At 53.2% G+C, this 17,507-nt stretch overlaps 1 protein-coding gene across 1 annotated transcript; it reads left to right on the top strand.

The window, feature by feature from the left end:
* Nucleotides 1–4,257: 4,257 nt before the first annotated feature.
* LOC118976864 (putative serpin A13) lies at nt 4,258–15,576 on the top strand. Its single transcript, XM_037031591.1, has 5 exons — nt 4,258–4,373; nt 6,453–7,052; nt 8,424–8,694; nt 9,114–9,234; nt 12,661–15,576. The coding sequence occupies exons 2-5, from the start codon at nt 6,470–6,472 to the stop codon at nt 12,868–12,870; spliced, it is 1,185 nt and encodes a 394-aa protein (XP_036887486.1). The 5' UTR covers nt 4,258–4,373; nt 6,453–6,469; the 3' UTR covers nt 12,871–15,576.
* The last annotated feature ends 1,931 nt before the right edge of the window (nt 15,577–17,507 follow it).

The following is a 17,507-nucleotide window of genomic DNA, read 5'->3' as shown; positions in this document are numbered from 1 at the left end:
CTGGGCATGCTCCTTGTGCCTTTCTGCCTTGGTCTGCCAGCCACCCGTGTGCAGGACCGAGCCCCCAGACCTCCCTCCTGGGCTCAGCCCCACTGCCCAGGCTGGGGGCCCCTTGGCCTTCAACTTCAGCAGCCTGGCCAGGACCCAGAGGGGGACCTGCTGTGCAATTCCTACTTCTGTGGGTTCTCTGGTCTCCAGTTCCAGTGTCACGCTTTCCCTCCCCCAGGATCCGCCCATGTGCTGACCCTTACAGGGGCTCCCCACCCCCACCACCATTGGCATGGGCCCTGGACCCCTTGCTCCTGCAGCTGAGCTGGGCCTTCCACCTTTGAGGATGGCCCCCTTCTGCCCTCCTGGCACCCCCCAGCCTGGGGAGAGTGGCTGCTTTCCAGGTTCCCGGTTCTGAGTGCTCCCCCTAACAGAGTGCTTCCCCAGCAACCAGAGTGAGGGCGTGGGAACAAATGAGCAGGAAACACACACCTGCAGTAAAAGCGATCACGCAGTTGCTCACTGTTCTGACATGGTCCGAAACCATGCGATCTCCGGGTGTCACACCAGCACCAGCAAAGACGTCAACAGGGACGAATGCACAGTTGAGATCTTCCTGCGAGGCAAGCTGGAGACCTCTGCCCCGAATAACTCCTTTAGTCCTTGTGACGACCCTGTGAGAGAGGCGCTATATTATCAGTCTCATTTAATAGATGAGGAAACCGGGGAACACAGGCTCGGCAAGTCCCCCACCCCAGGCCACATGGCTAGTAGTTATCGCCAGCAGGATGTTCTCCCAACCTGCTTGACATCTCCGGAACACTCTAAACCACAGAGCGATTCTGCCCTTAAAGATTATCACAGTGACGGCCCTCGTGGGACTTACAACCTGATGGGCAAGATAGACTATAGAATAAAACCCTGGAGGCTGAGATTCCGAGAGCATCAAACTCAGATGGGGAAGCCAGGGAAGGCTTCCTGGAGGAGGTGACTTCTGTCCTATGATGAGAGGAAGAGTAGACGATGGTTAGGGCAACAGAGAGGAGAATGCTCTGGGCAGGAGAAAGAATGATGGGGCATTTTCTTTTTTTTAATAACTTTTTTTTAAAAAAGATGATATTTATTTATTTTTAGAGAGGAGAAGGGAGGGAGAAAGAGAGGGAGAGAAACATCCATGTGTGGTTGCCTCTCATGTGCCCTCCTGCTGGGGACCTGACCCACAACCCAGACATGTGCCCTAGACTGGGAATCAAACCAGCAACCCTTTGGTTTTCAGGCCAGCGTTCAATCCACTGAGCCACACCAGCCAGGGCTGATGGGGCGTTTTCAAGAAAGCGGAAGAAGTTGGGCAGTTCCAGAGCAAGGACAGATGGTGGGGCTGAGGAGAGGAAGGGCGGGCGGGAGCCTCTGGACCTCTGAGTGCCCATCAGCTCAGAAAGGGGCTCTGGGGTGGTCCCTTAGAGCCACAGGCAGCCTGGAGGGAGTTTAAACAGAGAGTTGCTGTGAGCTGACTTGCACGCTAGAAAAATGGCTCTGGCTGGTGTGGAAGTGATTCGGGGCCTGGGACAGAAAGGCGGGCTGGGCATTCGAGGCACTGTTGCAGGCCCTGAGGCAGAAGCGGGTCCCAGCTGGAGAGGTGAGAGGGGATGATCGGAAGGCCGTGAGGAGAGCCAGCGTGGCTCATGAGTGGATGTGGGGAAGAAAGGAGAAAAACCCACGTTCAGGTTAGGCTCCTGGTGGTGGCAAAGGACTCCCTGAGATAAGACAGCAGGAGGAGCGGCGTGCTGGGAGGAGTGGCTGGCACATTCAGATTTGGACACACTCAGAACCCTACAGTTCCCAGGAGACAGCCTCAGGTTTCACGGGGTACAGGGGGAAAAGCTCTGGGCTGTAGGGGCCAGTCGGGATTCACACCGCCAGGATGGGCAGGTGAGCAATGAGGGGGAGGAGGCCCCCTAAAATGAGTTTCGTGGGGTGTCAGGAAGGGCAACGCTGCACTCAGGGGTTGTTAGGGAAGGATGCTCACTCAGGGGGCAGGGAGCACCAGCAGGAAGGTGTCACCCCAGGACCAGGAGGACAGTAACCAGGGACAGGGACGGGACTTCCGGGTAAAGTGGCGAATGAATGGGTCCATGGGGTGTAGCGGTGGCTCACCGTGTCCCGGTACAGTGTTGCAGTCCCCCCTTATTTGACTTCATAGTGGCCCCCAAATGCAAGGGCGCTGACGCAGGCCGTGTGTATAGGCCCCAGAGAATACTTCAAGTCTTTCCTTCACGTGGAAAGGTGACAGTTCTCAACTTGAGAAGAAAGAAAACGATAGACACGCCGACGATGCTGAGATCTACAGTAAGAACAGACCTCCAACCCGTGACCTTGTGAAGGAGGAGAAAGAAGAGCAGCGACCTCAGGGCCACACCTCCAACCGCAGACGCCTCTCCCCGCGCGGGCCCTGGCGGCCCCGCCTCATCCTGGGAGGCCGGGAGGGCACAGACGGGACGGAGGACGGTTTGACAGAGAGACCGCAGTCACCCAACTGTTACCAGGATGTGTGGTCGCTCTCGCTCTGTTTTGTTCCGGGTCATTGTGGTTGAGCTTTTATTTTAATTTGCAAATTAAACTCCATCCTGTGTCTGGATGGATAAGAGAAAACACCGCCTAGGGGTCAGTACCCTCTGCAGCTTCAGGCACCCACTGGGACCCCTGGAGCGTACCCCTGTGGGTAAGGGGGGCCCCTGCAGTGACTAAGTGCCACGTGTGGACTCGGTTTGCACCCTAACTCAAGCAAACCACCGGTAAAAAAAAAAAATTAGGGCCCTGGCTGGTGTAGCTCACTGGACTGAGCACAGGCCTGTGAAGCAAAGGGTCGCCGGTTTGATTCCCAGTCAGGGCACATGCCTGGGTTGCAGGCCAGGTCCCTAGTAGGGGACATATGAAAGGCAACCACACATTGATGTTTCTCTCCCACTCTTTCTCCTTCCCTTACCCTCTCTCTAAAATAAATAAATAAATAAATAATATATATTAAAAAATAGGAGAATCCATGAGGGAAACAATGGCTTGAAATTCGATGATACTAAGGAATTATGGGTGTTTAAAGGTGTGATACATACTGCCGTGGTGAGGGTTTTTACAAATTCTTGCAGATAAAATGTTGAAGATTTGCTTTAAAACAGTCCAAAGGGGACAGAGAATGTGTGGAGAAAATGGTGTCCTTATGTTGCTATTAACTGCTGATGAGATGGGAGTTTTGTTACAGCGTTCTTTCTACTGTTGCATATGTTTGAATTCTTCCGTAATCCAAATTTGAAACAAAGAAAATCCTCGAGGGCAGGATCGTGCCTTATTCCCCAGCATGCACTGGGCACTCCATAGTGAGTGATGAATGAAGAGATCCTGTTGTAACTCCCTTGAGCGACTATCAAGACAAAGAATTGAAAATCCTAAGATACCAAACAAGAAATGACTGTGTGGGTGTTTCTGTCCAGGCAACCAATGAGGAGAACAGAAATAAAGTAACAATAAACAAATCTGGGAGAAAACGAGGTCTGGCTCAGACCCAGGAGCCTGCAGACGCCCTGTCGGGGCGCTCGGTCCGCAGGCCACCTTTGCACCTTTCCTGCCACCAAGCCAGCTCGGGACAGAGATTGTATTTGAGCTGCAACAGTTTCACAAGCTCTCTTGCTGCTGAGTACACATGGACTTTGTTGCTCATACTGCAGTAAGTGGCGAGGTCTATTGACGTTCCCGAAGTCATGACAACTTGGAAAACATCGTAAGCAGACTGAACAGCAAGCAAGTTTTAGAGAATCACAGCCCACATTCCATGGAGGCAAGAACTGTGACTTGGGCTGTGTCCTGTGCCGTACACAGCGTCGGGCAGGAAGTAGGTGTCCATAGGTGCATGTCAGAGGACTGCATGAAACCAGAGAGGACTTAGCTTCTCCTCGTATCTATAGACTGTCCACATGCATCACTGGATTTAACCTTCATGGTGACCTTGGGTGGGAAGGGGGGCAAAGAGCAATCCAAGACTCGGGAGACTATCACACTGCAAATAGAAATGGAACTGAGACTCAGCCCCAGGACTCGGATCCCCCCTACCCCCTCTACCCCCCCGTACCCCCCAACCCCATGCACCAGAGCTCTTCCCTGTGCACAGGTTTCCACACAACGGGAGCAAAGGGGCAGGTCATTCTCCCCGATGTTGGCTGAGCTGACCACTGACTTTGGGCCAAGGGCGGCCTCCATATAGTCAATCGGTTAGACTCAAAAGTACAGCCTGTCCTTGTCCTCCCCACAGGGACAGATATCTGTGTCCAGGGCCATGCAGTCCTGCTGAATCTCTCCAGCTCCTTTGGAGGTTCACAGAAAACATTTGATTTCAGGTGAGTGTGGGGCTGTGGGTACAGCTGGAGTCAGGGGTCCCCGGCCAGCTTGGTGAACCTGCCCAAGGTATCTCATCCCAAGTCACACATGTGCACACACACACACACACACAGGGCACACACACATATACACTTACGTGCACTCCTCCTGCTCCAAGAGCTGCACCTGCAGACAGTAGTTTGGAGCTGTGCTGGCTCGCCCTGCCTCCACGACCTTGAGCCTGCTCTCCCCTCTGCTGAGTCCCTTTTTCTGCTTCTCTCCTGATCCATCTCCCAGTCCAAGGTGGGGTGGGGCTGCCTCCTCCAGAGAGTCCTCCAGGAACATCCTGCCTCTTGCAGGCTCCCTGTTCACCCTGCATAGGCAGCCCCTCTGACTGTCACTGTTCGGAGGGCTACAGTCGGCAATCTGCCTTTCTGTCCCTCCCAGCTAGGGTCCAGGCTGCCAGTCCCTCGTGCCCTCCTGACCCTTGTTGAATGAGCCAGCACATGACAGAACAACCTTCTCTCTGGGCCTCAGTTTTCCCGTCTGCACAGCGCCTGTATTGGGCCGTGACCTCTTCTCAGCTCAAAAGCTCTGTGGTTTCGGGGACCACACAAATTCCGTGTGCCTGTCCCCAGCGAACCCGAGTTCCCTGAGGGAGCAACTGTGTCTCATCCAATCCTGCATCCCCAGAGTGTAGCTCAAGTCCCGACAGACTTATAGTCGATGTTTGTTCAGTGAATGAATGAATGTTAAGTGGAATAAGGAAATGAACTTTTCATAAACTTTTCATCAAAGCCAAGGTATTCTCCAAAGCAAATTACTGGGCAAATGGACAAATGGAGAACTGCCTCTTCTCTGCCAAAAAATAAACAACACGAAACAAACCTTTTACCTATGAGGTGTTCCTCAAGGCCAAGTTTCAGTTATTTCTCCCCTCTGACAGATGAAAAAGCTTAAAAGTTTAGAAAGGTCCAGGACTGCCCAAGGTTACGTGGAAAATTCAGAAGCAGGATGGGGTAGTGCAGTGATGACGAATTCTGTCAATAATTACCCAAACCCAGAGTGGACAAACAGGGTCAAACCAGGCCCTTGCTAAAATAAATCCTAGGGTCGATGGGTCTGCTGAGTCAGAATCACTACAGGAGGGGCCTCGGGTTCCCCGGGGTAATAATATCCGCTGCTTCCGGGGGCCTGGCCTGCACCTGGCCCTGGGCAGGGTCAGCTCGGAGCGTGAGTGCGTTGACTTTCTACACCCCTGGGATGTGGGGGTTCTTAGCATCGTCCCGCAGAGAGAAAGCAGAGGCCCAGAGGGTTCAAGTGACTCCACCGCCGGCTCTGTCTCTGGGCTCCCACGTCACAGTGGAGCCTAAGCCCAGCCCAGGTCCCCAGGACTCCTCTCGGCACCTCGAGGGGCCTGCTGACCCATCCCTCCTCTGGGGCTCTCTGTGAGTCCAAGAGCACCCCCAAGTCACATCCTAGGGTGGGCCAGAGCCAGGATTTGAAGGGGGGTCAACTGGAGAAGGGGCTCTGAGAGTGTCCTGTGAGACCCCTTCTCTGTGTATGAGCAGGAAGGAGGTGGCTGGGAGAGAGGGGACCCCAGGGGATGGCCCCACCCAGGGCAGAGGGTGTCTTCCCGAGCCCCAGAAGCAGCTGGAGGAGGTTCAGCCAACTGGAGACCCGTGACGACTCAGGACTGCTGCCCCTGGGGACAACTAGAGCCTGCCTGTGCGCTTTGGGGCCCAGGCGCTCCCAGCGGGAGTGCAGGGTGCGACTCCGTCTGCTCAGACAGGGCGTCCGCTCAGGTGGTCCTCTCATCCCCTCGTGAATGCACCCCGCGCAGGCTCAGGGTTCAAGTCCCCACTCCACCCCCTGCCATCATTCTGCGTTGGGTGAATCCCTTGCCCTTTCCAGGCCCCTGTTTTCTTACCTGTCCAATGGGGCTGTCAACACGGTGCCTCCCGCATTGGGCTGTGGTGCGAGAGGACACGCCGGGGAAGTATATGCATGGCGCCTGGCATGGGGTGGATGCTGTGTGAGTGTTGGTGATTTTGATTACAGCTGTCATTGCTGCTGTCCCCCCGCGTGTCTGCTTCCAGACCGAGGACACCGGGGGATGGAGGCCCCTCGGTGGTGGCTGCTGGTCCCTGTGCTCGTGGCTGTGGGCAGTTGTCTGGCCCTGGTGGGCCAAGAAGATTCCGATCCCATCGACACTGACCCCCGGGACGTCCCTCCGCAGCCGGCCCTGCCCTGCCACAAGCTTTCTGTGAGCAACATAGACTTCGCCTTCAACCTCTACAGACAGCTGGCTTTGAATGCCCCTGGAGAGAACATTCTCTTCTCCCCAGCCAGCATCTCCTCAGCCTTGGCCACGCTGTTCCTCGGAGCCCCTGCGGTCAGCAGGGCCCAGCTCCTGGAGGGCCTGGGGCTAAACCTCACCATGGTGCCCGAGGCCGAGATGCAGGAGGCCTTCCAGGACCTGCTGCTTCGGCTCCCTGTGCGGGACCCCGGGCTCCTCGTGACTGTGGGCCAGCGCAGTTTCCATGGCCTGGGTCCCGGGGCTGGGCGGGACCCAGTGGAGGCCCAGAAATGCATCCAGGAGTATGTAGAGAAGCAGACCCAGGGGAAGCTTGGGGCCTGGGTGGAGGAACTCAGGAATGAAACTGCAGCTGTCCTTGTGAATCACGTGCTCCTCAGAGGTAAGATGGTATATACCCAACGTGGAATCCCCTTCTGGGGACTGGGCTCCAGTCACACTGCCGCCCTGCTCCTTACAGAACCCAGAAAGCCTTCCCTGCTGACTTTGATATAGGAGGTCCACTGAATCCTTAGCATTTCTGCTTGAATGCCTCCAGTGACAGGGAACTCATCACCTATCCCATTCTAATGCTACTTATTGAGGGTTTTTAAAAAAATAATTCTTCCAACTTTAGTGTACATAAGTACTCCTTGAAGAACTTGTTTAAAATGCAGGTGTCCTGCACTGATCCCCAAAAGATTCTGATTTAAGGGGTAGGTAAGTCAGAGACCCAAGACCCTGCATTTGAAGTAGCCCTCTTCCTCCCCCCAAGGATGATTCTGCTGCAGAAGGCTCTGATCCCCCCTTTGAGTAACCCTGAAAGTAACCCAATCAAGGAGTATGAATGCCCTCCTTCCGGAAGGTCCTGGAAGGCATGGGTCACCGCAGGGAGCACCCCAAGGCAGGGAGACCTTTTTTCCCCCCAAAACATCCAGTAAGAGTGCATGCTTGAGTCCGCAGATGTATCCTGTCCTTCTCACACTGTGCGGTGCTTTGTGGGTCTCTGGGGGTGTTTGCACTCCCAACTCACTCACCCTCCTCTTGTGGAGGAGGCATACAAAGCTGAGATTAACGTTCCCACTTCGCAGGTGAGAAGACAGCTTTTTAAAAAGAAAAAGTGATTTGTCTGAGCCGCTAAGGCGTCCCTCAAATATATGCCTATGAGTACTTACCGTGTGTTTTCTGTAAGCGTGTTTGCATGCACACACACACACAATTGAAGTGTAAAGTCCCCATCATCATGCCAGTCACTGCCTATTTATTTAATTTTTATTGAATTCTGTCCTCGACACAACAAGGTGGTTACTATTGGGTCCACTTGAGGGATGGGAACGCTGAGGCGCGGTGGGAGGCCACTCGCCTTAGACCAGCAAGTGGGGCAGAGCCTCGCCGTCAGATCGGCCTCCAGATCCTCGCGTTTTAGAGCAGCCTGCACCACGTGATACATTGTTTCCCTTTAAAACCTGCCACCTGTGAAAGAGACCAAGGAGACCAGAGGGCGACACAGTGCTCACACTATCATAATAGTATCGCATCACAGTGACAGTATTTATCCCCATTTTACACACGAAGAGACGGAAGCTCGGGGTGGCCCGGGGTTCGGCCCCCCACGGGTCACACAGGTAATAAAGGACAAGCCGAGAGGGAGTTATGAAGCCCGGTGTGGCGCCCATGCTGTGTACTCCCCACGCCCACAGGCTGCCACATGGGTGACCCCCAAGCCCATTCTCAGTTCTCTCCAAGTTGACATCAGCGTCTCTCTCCCCCTCAGCCGGCTGGGTGACACCCTTTGATCTGCAGGCCACCCGCCCCAAGGAGTTCTTTGTGAATGAGCACAGGACCGTGCCGGTGCCCATGATGCGGCAGAAGGCCCGCCACCGCTTCCTCCACGACCCCGAGCTGCAGTGCACTGTGCTGCAGATGGACCACGCCGGGGCCGCCACCACCTTCTTTATCTTCCCCAAGCAGGGCACGCTGGGGCAGCTGGAAGATGCCCTGCTGCCTGAAACCCTGATCAAGTGGGACAGTTTGCTCAGGACAAGGTAGACGGGTCCCTGCCGTTTTGCTCGGTCACCAGGCAGCGCCCTCAGTCACTGTCACTCCAGGGCACTCTCAGCCCCAGCGCACCGTCCCTGACCTCCCTGCAGGGGTCGGAGTGGGACCTGGTCCCTGGCACTGGACCGGGAGTTGGGGCTCTGGTTCTAGTCCCAGCTCTGGTGCCAACCTGTGTGACCCCGTGACAGGCAGAGTTAAACAGAGGGGGACAGCATACCCTTTAAAAAAAAACTCTCTGTCTTTCTTTGAGAGGAGGGTCTCCAGGGGCACAGAGATGAGAGGTGGGAGGTGGGAACGAGGGTGAGGAGGCCGCATGCCTGTGGCTGGTTGAGGGCGGAGGCTTGGAGTGGCCGAGGCCCTTTCACCCTTCCGGGGTTTCAACAGCAAACCCATTCTCTCTCCACAGGGAACTCGATTTCCATTTCCCCAAATTTTCCATTTCCAGCACTTCCAGACTGGAGCTGCTCCTCCCGCGAGAGACGGTGGGAGGAGGCCTCCCCGGGCAGCTTGGACTGAACATCTCTCGGGTAAGCTGGGAATCGGGTTCCGGAGTGCTGGCAGGCTCCCCAGGTCTTCGGGCCACTGCTGGGGGAAGACGGCCAGCATCTCCTTACACACGGGTGTTGCTGTTTCTGTAACTTTGCAGATTATCGTGTGCTCTCTGCATTTATTCCACATTATTGCACACCTACCACCCGAGACATGAGGGCCCCACAGGAGTAAGTCCCCATTCCCACCCTCAGGCGACAGACAAGGATGGGGAAGGCAGGGATGGATACGCAGAGGAAGCTCCCAGGAGGGCACTCCTGCTCGTGGGCCTTGGACAAGCTGCATCAAGGGACTGAGAGGGAGCATGGGGCCGGCCTGGGAGGGGAGGAGATGCTGGTGCCATGGAAACTGAGAGTCCCTCATCTGGGTGGAGCAGAGGACCTAGAGGGCCCCGGAAGCCATGCTGGGGCCCCGGAACTCTATCTTGAGGCCAAAAGGAATGGACTCAGAGGTTTTAAGCATGACCACACTTGTGCTCTAGAAAGATTTAGAAAGATCTGTGGAAGGGCACAGGTCAGCCCGGCCCAAAGTACCAAGAATAGAGGGCAATGTTCAGGGCTGGGAGCCCTCGGGGAGAACCGCAGGAGGAGGAAGTGGGAGGGAGAGCTTGGGGCTCACAGCACCATCAGCCTCACCTCCACGCCACCTGTGCCGGGCCTCACTGGGCACTGCTCTGGGCCCGGCACCATGCCTGCATCTTACAGGACATGGGTGAGGTGCATGCTGTCATTCCCATTTCACAGATGGGGCAACTGAGGCTGAGAGAGGCTAAGAAAACCGCCCCAGGTCACGACTGCTATTTAGTGTCAAGCCAACACTTGAGCCAACTGAAATCGTTTAATATCAAAGGCCTACACGCTTTTTCTTTTTTTTTGTCCTTTAAAATTTTTTAAAATATATTTTATTGATTATGCTATTACAGTTGTTCCATTTCCCCCCTGTATTCCCCTGCACCCTGTACACCCCTTCCCACTTGCATTCCCCTCCTTTAGTTCAGGTCCATGGGTCATACATATAAGTTCTTTGTCTTTTCCATTTTCTATACTATTCTTAACCTCCCCCTGTCTATTTTCTACCTACCACCTATGCTACTTATTCTCTGTACCTTCTCCCCCCTCTCTCCTCCTCCCACTCCCCTGTTGCTAACCCTCCATGTGATCTCCATTTCTGTGGTTCTGTTCCTGTTCTAGTTGTTTGCTTAGTTTGTTTTTGTTTTTGTTTTGTTTTGCTTTTTGGGTTTGGTTGTTAATAGTTGTGAATTTGTTGTCAGTTTACTGTTCCTATTTTTCATTATCTTCTTTTCCTTAGATAAGTCTCTTTAACATGTCATATAATAAGGGCTTGGTGATGATGAACTCCTTGAACTTCACCTTATCTGAGAAGCACTTTATCTGCCCTTTCATTCTAAATGAAAGCTTTGCTGGATAGAGCAATCTTGGATGTAGGTCCTTGCCTTTCATGACTTGGAATACTTCTGTTCAGCCCCTTCTTGTCTGTAAGGTCTCTTTTGAGAAATCAGCTCATAGTCTGATGGGAACTCCTGTGTAGGTGACTGTCTCTTTTTCTTTTGCTGCTTTTAAGATTCTCTCCTAATGTTTAATCTTGACTAATGTAATTGTGATGTGCCTTGTTGTATTCCTCCTTGGGTCCAGTTTTTTTAGGGCTCTCTGACCTTCCTGGACTTCCTGGAAGTCTATTTCCTTTGCCAGATTGGGGAAGTTCTCCTTCATTATTTTTTCAAATAAGTTTTCAGTTTTTTGCTCTTCCTTTTCTCCTTCTGGCACTCCTATGGTTCAGATGTTGGAACGTTTAAAGATGTCCTGGAGGTTTCTAGGCCTCTCCTCATTTTTTTGAATTCTTGTTTCTTCATTCTATTCTGGTTGAAGGTTTCTTTCTTCTTTCAGCTCCAAACTGTTGATCTGAGTCCTGGTTTCCTTCTTGTCACTGTTGGTTCCCTGCAGATTTTTCTTTATTTCACAGAATGCAACCTTTGTTGCTGCCTGGGTCTTTTTTATGCTGTTAAAATACCCAGTGAGTTCCTGGAGCATCCTGATGACCAGTGTTTTGAACTGTGCATCTGATAGGTTAGTTAATTCTTTGTTGCTTTGGTGTATTTTTTCTGGAGCTTTGAACTGTTCTTTCATTTGGGCCATATTTTTTTTTCTTGGCATGCCTATTACGTATAAGGGGCAGAGCTTTAGGTGGTCACCAGGGTGGGGCAACCCACATGACACCTTGTGACGCTGTGTGTGGGGGAGGGTCCAAGAGGCAATAGTGCCATTTGCTCTGCTCTCTGACAGCTTTCAATCACTTCCCCTGCTACCCACAAGCAAATTGGATTCTTCTGGTGCTGATTCCTGTGTGGGTGGGTTTGTGTATGTTCTGGGACAATGTGGGTCTCTCCAGTGAACTCTCTTGTGAGGCTGGGAGTTTCTCTGGCTGCTGCCTCAACCCCCACAAGTGTTTTCGATCAGAGGTTTTGAGGCTTTATATCCTAGAGCTGGAACCCTGGGTTGTGCGGTCTGTCTCACTCCCCAGTTGTTCCTCCTGGTTTATCCGCACGCAAATGTGGGACCGCCTGGTCCTCTAGCTGATGCCTTGCTGAGAGTCCTCTCTGCCCGGCTGCCCACCTCTGCCCCTCCTACCAGTCTGGGTGAGTGTTTCTTCTTTAACTCCTTGGTTGTTGGACTTCCATACAGTTTGATTTTCTGTCAGTTCTGGTTGGTTTTTGTTTTTTTAATTTGTTGTTGTCCTTCTTTTGGTTGTGCGAGGAAGCTATGCCTCCATCTTGGCTGGAAGTCTCTACATTCTTTTTCTTGAATGGCCCTGGGTCCCTGTGGCTTCCTTGTCACACACATTCTAAAAGGGATGATGGAGGGTGAGTGAGGGAGTGTGGGCTTTGAGGTCAAACAGACCCAAGTCCAAGCCCTGGCTTTGTCCTGTTCTGGCTCTGTGACCTCAGGCCACACCACTTTGCTGAGCCTTGGTGTCTTCATCTGGTAACTGGGGCCCTGGGCCCTGTCTGAGGGGTGGGGAGAGCTGGGTCCTCTGACTTTAGGTGAGGTGGTCTTCCACAGACAGCGGCGATGATGAAGGTGACATGTTGATAGAGTGAGGGAAGGTCCCAGGCATAGATGAAGTTCAGGGACAGAGCAGAGAACAGAACAAGTATAACCTAGTACAGGGATGTGAAGGCACGGCAACGAACAAAGAAATACATGCTTAACACGTCGGTGATGGTAAGTTCCAAATCCAAAGGGTGGATGAAGAATAGGTGAGCTGGTAAGTGAATGAATGGCTAAGAGTGGGGTTTGGCGAAGGACTAGAAACAAATGGTACGAAAGTCAAGGTCTGGTTGATCCCTCCTGTGGGGTCCAGTGACGATGCCTGAACTTTCCTCGCAGGTCACTCACAAGGCTGTGATGGCTCTTAATGAGGAGGGCGCCGAGGCCGCTGCTGCCACCAGCATCCAGCTCACTCCAGGGCCCCACCCCGACCTTGACCCCACACCCTCCCCAGGCACTGAGTTCAGTCGACCCTTCCTGATGATGACCTTCCACACGGAAACAGGAAGCCTGCTCTTCCTGGGGAAGATTGTAAACCCATTGGGGTGATGTGTGGAATGTACCTGGGAAGGGGGGGGGACAGAGTCAGCATCCAAGCCTCCATGGGGCCCTGGGGGCCTCGGCAGGGTACTCGGGGCTCCTTCTCCATCTGGAAGTGAAATGGGAAATATTCCAAAGTGGCGATGGCGGTGGGTACCCCTGTACAGGCTTCCTGCAGCCGTGAAAGTACCCCCAGCCTGCTCACCAGGAGCCTCTGCGGCAGCCCCTCATTTAATGAGAAGCACGTACACCCTGGCTCTGTTGTGTGGTTTTCATGGGGGGCTTGCAGGGCGAGGGCAGTGAGGTGGGGTCCAGGCAGTGCCGTTGGGGGAACATCTGCTACGCACCAGGTGTGTCATACATTTTATCTCGGGTTGAAATTAATTTCCACAACAACCTAACAAGATAAGCACCAGGTTGAACCATGTGAGACCGATTATATTTGGCCTTTTTTTTCTTACCCACACAAAAGGGCAACCTCATGTGGGTTCACCTGATATTAGTTCTCCCTTCTAACGGAGGCTCAGAACTTTAGGCACTCGCTGAAGGTCACGCACCTAGTTAGTGGCCCAGCTGGGATTCAGGGGCTGTTTATTTCAAAACTTGGACTCTGCATTTTCCTTCGTTTTGCTAAATCAGCTTCTCGCTTGCTTGCGTGCACAAATCCCCTGGCATCTCAGGGAAAACAGACTGATTCGGCAGGTCTGGGCTGGCGTCTGACGTCCAGCGTTCCCCCCGAGGTCCAGGGATGCTGAGGCTGCTGACCACACGATGACCACAGGCGCTAAATGCTCTGTCTCCACGACCCAAGGAGGGGTTAAGTCGGTGTGGTCAGCAGGACAGAGGAGTGGCCCTGGCCCCTCGATGCATCTGTGGGGCTGAGCACCAATTTGGCAACACCCTTTGAAGCCTGCTGACAAAGCTAGCTTTAGGGTCACCTGTTAATGAGCATTTGGGGGGGAAATAAGTGCCCAAACCAAGGCTTTTTTGCCTATTCTAGGCATATTGTAGGGGCTATGCTCCACATCGGTCATTGCAACTGAGACCTAGGCTGTCAGCTCGCTCCTGTCCCTGTGTTTCCAACTGCACAGAAGGAGTGACACAGGCTTTGGGGTCAGACACACCCAAGACCAAATCCCACCCCCGGCTCCCTAGATGCCGTCAGAGTGGCAACGGGGACTGCAGGCAGACACAAAGAACCAGCTGAATGCCACTCGAGGGGCCATGGTATGTGATCTCACTACAACTTCATTCCACATTTACTGCCAGAAATAGAACTTACTGACTTTATTCTCTTCTGAAGTGAGAAGGTGCCCGACAAAGCACCAGTGAGTCAATAAAGTTGGCCTCTCCCGAAGGGGGAGCCCCAGAGCCACTGAGAGTATCCCTTAAAAAAGATGGTGAGCAGCCCCAAAGCACTGGAAACTGGGTGTCTTCTTCCATTTTGTTTCTTGAGGGTTGACAGTGGGGGATCCCAAACCTGAATGAATGTGTATGAGGCCAGGTAGGAAGTAGGGAGGGACTGAGGAAAAAATAACAACACAAGTTTAGTAGCTGACCGTGGTATTGGGGAAACATATGGGGTAGTAGGTACTGTGGTAAACTGAAAAGTGGGCTTCGCCTAAAGGGGGCACCCAGTGGTGGCCTGCCTGTGGCAGTGGCTTAGGAGAGAGAAATTTAAGTGTTGCCCTCATATAAAAGCGTCAGTGTGTGTGGTAGCTCTAGTTCACCCCGTTATCAGAGAACCAGTCTTCGTCTAAATTGCGGGCCTGCCATTCCTGGAGTATTGTCTTCTTCCGGATGTTTGAAGACCACCGACCCGTGTCTCCACCTTCTAGCCAACAGGAAGGGGATAAGGGAAAAAGGAGGGCAAACTCGCTCCCTTTAAAGCCACGACCCACGAATTATGCACATCTCTTCAGCTCTCCTCCTTGGCCAGTATCTAGTCACATGGCACACATAGCTGCAAGAGAGGCAGAGAAATGTCATCTCTATCTAGGATGGCCAAGTGCCCCGCCCAAAATTGGGAGTTCTCTTAGTTTAGAAGAAGGGGTGATTGGTAATTAGGGACCCTCCCACACAGCCTCCTGCCGGCCTCAGTTAGACCTTGCAGGAAGGTGTCCAAGGGTTGCTGACTTTTTTAGCTTTTTAAGAGAAACTAAAATCCAGGCTTTTATGCAAAAAATGTTTCCATTTTTGAATGTTGACAACACATTCAATTTTTAAAAAAAGAAAACAACCACACAGCCAACAATAAGTGAGGTCAGTAAAGCAAGCAGCGGGTCCAGAAGGCAGCTGGTCAGAGGGGAGGGCAGTCTGCAGGGTCCCCAAGGCTGGCCCTGGGCCAAGGTGCCTTGGGTCAACCGAGGAGCCCTGGGGTGTGACCTGGACTGACATCCCAGGCAAACGGAAGTCAGTACCCAGAGATGTCTGATGATGGTTAACAAAAAACGTGCAAGACTCACCCTTTAGATAATTTCTGTCAGTAGAGCCAATTTATACAAAGGTAATTAGTATGACAATGTCAGTGACTTTGCTGACGTGGAGCAAGAGCAATACATGTTATGGAAAGTGTATGAAGATCTGCAACATGTCCATGTCTTTATTTTGTTTCTCATCCCAACGTGATTGGTCCTAGACATGTGCAAGCGTTACTAAACTCGGTCATCTTTGGTGTTTTGCTGATTTTCAGTCATGTAAAACTATAGCTGTATACAGAGTCTTCAGTTCTTCTGTTTTGAAGGTCTTGTCTTTCAAGGGATGAATTTTTAAAAATTTTTTCTTTACTCAAGGACATTTTTTCATTGTGTTTAGAGACAGAGGAAGGGAGAGAAAGATTAGAGAAACATGGATGTGAGAAAAAATGTCAATTGGTTGCCTCCCATACACGCCTTGACTGGGAATCAAACCCACAACCTTTCCGTGTATGGGATGACACTCCAACCAAGCAAGCCACACCAGCCATGGCTCAAGGGATGAATTTTACCCATCAGTTGGTTTTAGCTTGAATGATAGCTTGTCAGTCTCTGGGTGCATATGGAAAGTGGTCCCCTTTCGTACTTTGTTCCTGGACGGCCTGGCTAGGAGGCAAGCCATCTGTCCTGGTTAGGGCCTCTCATCTGGCCCTTCTGGCCATTCCCACCTATCCCTGAGCGGCCCTTCCCAAGGCCCAGGCAACCCCATGCCTCCGTGAGGAAGTGATGGGCTGGGGTCCTGCTTGAGGCACCCCACCTCCTCCCTCCTGGGTTTAAGGGACTCTTTCCTGCCTGTCCCTTTGCTCTGGCTGCTCATCTGTCTCCATTAACAAGTGATCAGGTCCAAGTCCTCAGACGCCCACAATCCCACAGCTGGTAGGGGCCCCTGGCTGTCTGCTGATGTGGCTCTCTGTCCTATGACCCGAAATCCCTGTGACAATGAAGCTCAAAGGCTTTTCTGCCTTCTGGGACAAGCAAGCCCCCCAGCAGCACCGGAGCAGACATTGGGTTTGGTCGCCCTGCCCCACATGGGGGAGGCCGACACAGTCCCACCTTGGGGGTGCTCACGTGGGGCCGTGCCCACCAGGGCCGAAGGTCAGACAACTCTGGCTATGGTGGAGGGTGAACTGAGGACAGATCTGGTCTGGGGAGGAGAGAAGGCAGGGTGGCCCTGTGGGAAGACCCTGGGAGCCTCGGGTCCAAGGTGGCAGCGTGATGCCAGCCACTACCTGTGTGACCATGGGCAAACATATCTGCAAAATGGAGCCTGTAATGATGCTGACCCCCCCTACCAAGGGCCGTCTCAGAATTCAACATCCTCTCCAGTCCTCACTACGACCCTCTGAGGGAGAGGCTTCTTGTGTGTGGACTGCAGAACAAACTCAGAGACAAAGTAACTTCCTCCTCTGAGTCCCCCAGAGGAGGCCAAGTCTGCCTAGAAGCCCCCAGTGTGTGTCCCCCACACGTCCCCTGAGCCTCCCTTCTGGGCATCTTGGGTCTAGTGTCCATCTCTTGTGCCAACAGCACAGAGAACCACATCTAAGACACCTTTCAGAGGCTCGAGCCAGGATGGGCAATTGAGGGATGCTTGCTGGCTGGACCTATGCAGACCCAAGCTGTCCCCACATGAGAGCAGAGGACAGAGGAATGGAGGTGGAGGAGAGAGGTGTGAACACAGCCCACCCTCGGCCTTACACACACACACACACACACACACACACACACACACACACACACACGGCAGGCTGGGGTAAGAAGGAAGTCAGGCCCCCAGTGGGGCACAGCCACCGAGAAAGGCAGCAGGAAGACAGGAGAGAAAATTGCACCGATTCCCAGAGCAGAGCAAGAAATTGTTTCCAGAGGCAGTTTGGAGCCGGCCCCCGGCCCCTACAGCCCCATCACTTAGCAGGTCTAGAGGTCCCCTTGCAGCTGCCAGGACACGGAGGAGGTGGGGGCCGGGCAGGGGTGGACGGGGCCTGCTGGAGAAAATCTCCCCAAACCAGGCTTGGCATCTGGGCCTCTGATTGCCCCGAGCCTAGGGGAGGGGTGGCAGAGAAAAGTGGTCCAATATGGTTGGTCCTCACGCACACCCCCGATGCCCATCTGCTCATCATGAGAGGCCAGGCAGGTAACTCGAGAGTCCCAAAGGTGTGGCCCTTAAAACCAGGCCAT

Source organism: Sturnira hondurensis, unplaced genomic scaffold (genome assembly GCF_014824575.4).
Source record: "Sturnira hondurensis isolate 20B ecotype Veracruz unplaced genomic scaffold, ASM1482457v3 Scaffold0021143, whole genome shotgun sequence".
Classification (NCBI taxonomy): Eukaryota; Metazoa; Chordata; class Mammalia; order Chiroptera; family Phyllostomidae; genus Sturnira; species Sturnira hondurensis.
Note: the sequence above shows the minus strand (reverse complement) of the source record. Positions and strands in the feature narration are given on the sequence as shown.

What these genes read in the sequence shown, in the direction of transcription:
- LOC118976864 (XM_037031591.1), top strand. Translation starts at nt 6,470, where the DNA reads ATGGAGGCCCCTCGGTGGTGGCTGCTGGTCCCTGTGCTCGTGGCTGTG. An exon ending in GACAGTTTGCTCAGGACAAG is followed by an intron (nt 8,695 to 9,113) that starts GTAGACGGGTCC and finishes CTCTCTCCACAG; the next exon opens with GGAACTCGATTTCCATTTCC. An exon ending in TTGGACTGAACATCTCTCGG is followed by an intron (nt 9,235 to 12,660) that starts GTAAGCTGGGAA and finishes CTTTCCTCGCAG; the next exon opens with GTCACTCACAAGGCTGTGAT.